The sequence below is a fragment of the Asparagus officinalis genome, chromosome 2 (assembly GCF_001876935.1).
Source record: "Asparagus officinalis chromosome 2, Aspof.V1, whole genome shotgun sequence".
Classification (NCBI taxonomy): domain Eukaryota; kingdom Viridiplantae; phylum Streptophyta; class Magnoliopsida; order Asparagales; family Asparagaceae; genus Asparagus; species Asparagus officinalis.
In genome coordinates, this window is record NC_033795.1 from 39,331,389 (window position 1) to 39,335,245 (window position 3,857).

Genomic DNA, 3,857 nt, shown 5'->3' on the forward strand with positions numbered 1-3,857 from the left:
AAGCAGCCCGCTGGAGTGTACGTACTCCAGACCCTGCTCCCGCACTTCCGGTGAAGCTCTATGACAACGTGGGTCTCCCCAAAGCTAAAGTCCCATTGAAGAATCGCATCGGTTCTCTGCCTGAGGATCGAGGAAAAGCGCCTTTTAAGGAAAGCTTGAGACCGTTGAAGGAGCTTCGAGCAAACATCCGGACTGGGGGTCGTACGCGACCTCCTAACAAATTAATTTTTACAACAGCCCGCTTGGAGGTACGTGCAGAAAACCAGGAGCCTGTTAAGGTTTCACCCTCACAAGGGTGTGATTCCAAAAGTGTGACTCCTGTAGATGCCAACAAGGCAATGTTTGCTCAGAGGAAAACGCTTCAGACAGACGAACGCGTTATACATGAGAATCCATGTAAGCAGCCGATAGGTTACTCAGACCGCAACGTCGATGAATTGTACTATCAGGCTGGGGGTACGAATAAATCTCAAAAGAGAAGTACCTGGGAAGCGGACTCTCACTGTCCATGTATCAAAATTATCAGGACAGTATTATCAACGTGTAGCTGCCCCAAGACCGCTCCGCAGAGGTGCTGAGGATACGTGGCTCAACCGCAGTGATTTATAGCGTATTGATCCTGACCTTCTGGAGCGATATGATAGTTTTTCTACCCCTGAATCGACAGGGTCGAGTTCTCTCTCACCTAGGGAGAATGATACGGACATCCAGGCACGTACACGAGAGTTTCGACATGTTTATCAGCGCAGGAGACGTCGTATTTCAGCTTTGCATCAGATCCCTGCTATGTGCACTACAACAAAATTGTTTTTTTATAGCGTTGAATGATAGCGTTTATGTTGTAAGTGCTATAGATAGTATGTGTCTTATTTTTTGATAGCGTTTGAAAATTTTTAAACGCTATGAGTACTTAGAGACTGAAAATTAAAACAGGCCCGTTGAAAACTATCTAAACCCTCAGTTCTTCCCCCCAAAATTTCATCCCCAAATTTCATTTCCCCGCCTAAATTCTCATACTCTGAAATAAAATCACCAATCGCCGCCTCAATTCATTCCCAAATTTCATGATTCAGAGGGACAACCGCTGCCCTCTCCATCCGCGCCGCTCTCGAGGACTTGGCGCCTCGCCTGCTTCCTTCACGCCGGTGACATTTTCGTCGTCTATCAGGTACGAAATCACCAAGACTCATCAAAACCCTAGATCGGGTATCGGATCTGATGTTTCTTGTTGTTTCTTTTGATCCAATGATTGTTGCAAAGATCTCAACGCGAATCTGTTGCTCGTGTCGTAGATGAGCTTGTAAGATCGATTCCTGGCATCGAAGTAAGGTTCTAGAGCGATTTCGTTCCTTAAATTGGGGTTTCTACCTTAAATTGGAGTATTTATTTCATAAGAATTTTGTAGAGATCGGTTGTTATCTTCCTTAATTTTTGATTGAGGAGGCACAGATCGTTTCTATTGACTTATGCCAATGGATTTTGTGTAAAATACTCTAATTATTGATTAAGTGTAAGCGTCGGTTTAACGTGAGACTATGGAAGGTGTTCACTGATTGCTTTAACTGTCTACCTGTGGCTGCTCTTATAGATGACAAAATAGTATGCATGCATGGCGGTCTTTCCCCAAATTTGTCAAACCTGGACCAGATTAAAAGCTTACCACGTCCTACCGATGTCCCTGATACTGGTTTGTTGTGTGACCTGCTTTGGTCCGATCCTGGTAGGGAAATTCAAGGATGGGGAATGAATGATAGAGGGGTTTCGTACACTTTTGGTGCTGATAAAGTTGCTGAGTTCCTGACAAAGCATGATCTGGATCTTGTCTGTCGTGCACATCAGGTTAAAAACTGTTCATACTTGTTTTGAACTTGTTGGGTAAGCCTGGGTCTTGTTTGACATTAATTTTTTTAAAAATTGTAGGTTGTGGAGGATGGTTATGAGTTCTTTGCAGATAGACAACTAGTCACTGTATTCTCAGCACCCAATTACTGTGGTGAATTTGATAATGCTGTTGCTATGATGAGTGTTGATGAAACCTTGATGTGCTCCTTTCAAATTCTATGCTATGATGAGTGTTGATGAAACCTTGATGTGCTCCTTTCAAATTCTAAAGCCTGCAGAAAAGAAGCCAAAATTTATGATGTCGATCAAATTCTAAAGCCTGCAGAAAAGAAGCCAAAATTTATGATGTCGACGAAAATATGATTATGATAAACTTTTGTCTTCTTACTCTTCCCAAGGTTAGATAACCTCTATGTACCTTTGGCTTTTAGCTCCTTACATTATTATGATGCAATGTGTTGCCTTTTTTTCTTTAAATTTCTCAATGTGTTGAGTTGTTATCATTATATGCTATATTCTCAAGAAATATTTGCCAAACTAGCTAAAAGCCCATTTTACTTGCCTTTCGCGGAAGGTGTATACTGTACCATGTTAAAAAGAGAAGTGTGAGGATGGTCAGTACTAAAAGATGTTATCACGCACAATTGTTTTTTTACCAATCTTCAACCTGTATATAGAATATACAGATGCAACTTATCCTGAGAATTTGGGGTAGGATTTATTTGTTATTTTTGGTGTAGAAAAATCCAAGTAATATCTCACCTTGTGCGAGGGGGATCATCTTTTTTGCGGTCAACTTTGTCTTGTAGTTATAGCAGGGAATCAGTGTTGCCAACTGATGTACCTCAAATAAACTGCCAATTTTCGATATCATGCTAGTCCCTATTAGTTCTATACCATATCCTCTATGGGAGTACTTGAATTCCTTTAGTATCACTAAGTGTGTGTGGCCCTCTAAACGGAAACATATAAGTTATGATTAAGTGTTGACATTTTCTTAGCATTCAAATAAAAAGTTCATCGTGCGATTGAATCATATTTATTGACACATGCCGTATATGCATCTTAATATATCATGCAAATAGTCAAGAACATTCAATATTTTAAACTCTACATTCCATGCTATCTCATGTGTTAATTGAACTCAAATGCCTGTCAATTGAACTTGGAGTGCCCAAACTCACATTCAAATGGAACTGTATGCCCAGTTCTTTGAATTTTAAACAACAGCAAAAATCCTAAAATCTTCCCATCATTAAAAAAAATTATTTTTCGTTGTTAGCAAGTGAAATTTTGCCTTAATTAAATCATGATTTCTTCTTGCTGATAAGTCTGTTATCTCTTACTCCACTTCACTGATGCCATCTTTAAAATCTGTATATTATAGTAGTATAGTATCTATTCCTTTCTTACAGGTTCTTGATGATGTGATATTATACTCGTGGTTGTTGATGGTGTTCTTGATTGGCGTGCTTTTTGTTAGTTAGTCTTACCAATTTTGCTTCAATAAAACTAGATATCACTTTTTCCAAACCACTCAATTCTTTAGCTTAGGCTGTAGATTATTCTCTTTTTCATCAGATTCACCTATGCTAGTTTAGAATATTGTATCAGGATCATATCTATTGTTTTGGTCACATGTTTGGAGAATAAAACATAGTTCAGAGAACAATGCAACTTCTGGGATAAGATTTGTTTGAATGGTTCTTGGACTGCTGTTACATCCCACTATTCACCTGTTTTATTGTTCAATCTATAGACTTGTTGAAGCATTTCTTTTATTTAGGGGATTAGGGGAGCCTCTTATTTTCTCTTTGAATCTGAATTGATTTGTATTGCTTGTCCAAGAACATGCGTTGCTAATCATGTGTTTTTCCATTTTGTTTTCTTTGGTGTTTTCACGGAATCTAACTTGATTTTCAATCAGTTTGCCTTATTTTGAAGATCCTAGTGTTTCTTCTTCTTCTTCTTCTTCTTCTTCTTCTTCTTTTGTGTGTGTGTGTGTCCTTTCAGCT

General features: G+C 39.0%; 1 protein-coding gene across 1 annotated transcript; it reads left to right on the forward strand.

Annotated features, from left to right (window-relative positions):
• Positions 1,065 to 3,353, forward strand: LOC109831088 (serine/threonine-protein phosphatase PP1-like). The gene is made up of 6 exons (XM_020398429.1): positions 1,065 to 1,168; positions 1,261 to 1,324; positions 1,510 to 1,839; positions 1,921 to 2,055; positions 2,152 to 2,240; positions 3,258 to 3,353. Exons 1-5 carry the CDS (start codon positions 1,065 to 1,067, stop codon positions 2,203 to 2,205), a joined length of 687 nt encoding a protein of 228 aa, XP_020254018.1. The 3' UTR covers positions 2,206 to 2,240; positions 3,258 to 3,353.

What these genes read in the sequence shown, in the direction of transcription:
- LOC109831088 (XM_020398429.1), top strand. Translation starts at nt 1,065, where the DNA reads ATGATTCAGAGGGACAACCGCTGCCCTCTCCATCCGCGCCGCTCTCGA. An exon ending in ACATTTTCGTCGTCTATCAG is followed by an intron (nt 1,169 to 1,260) that starts GTACGAAATCAC and finishes ATTGTTGCAAAG; the next exon opens with ATCTCAACGCGAATCTGTTG. An exon ending in GATCGATTCCTGGCATCGAA is followed by an intron (nt 1,325 to 1,509) that starts GTAAGGTTCTAG and finishes TTATTGATTAAG; the next exon opens with TGTAAGCGTCGGTTTAACGT.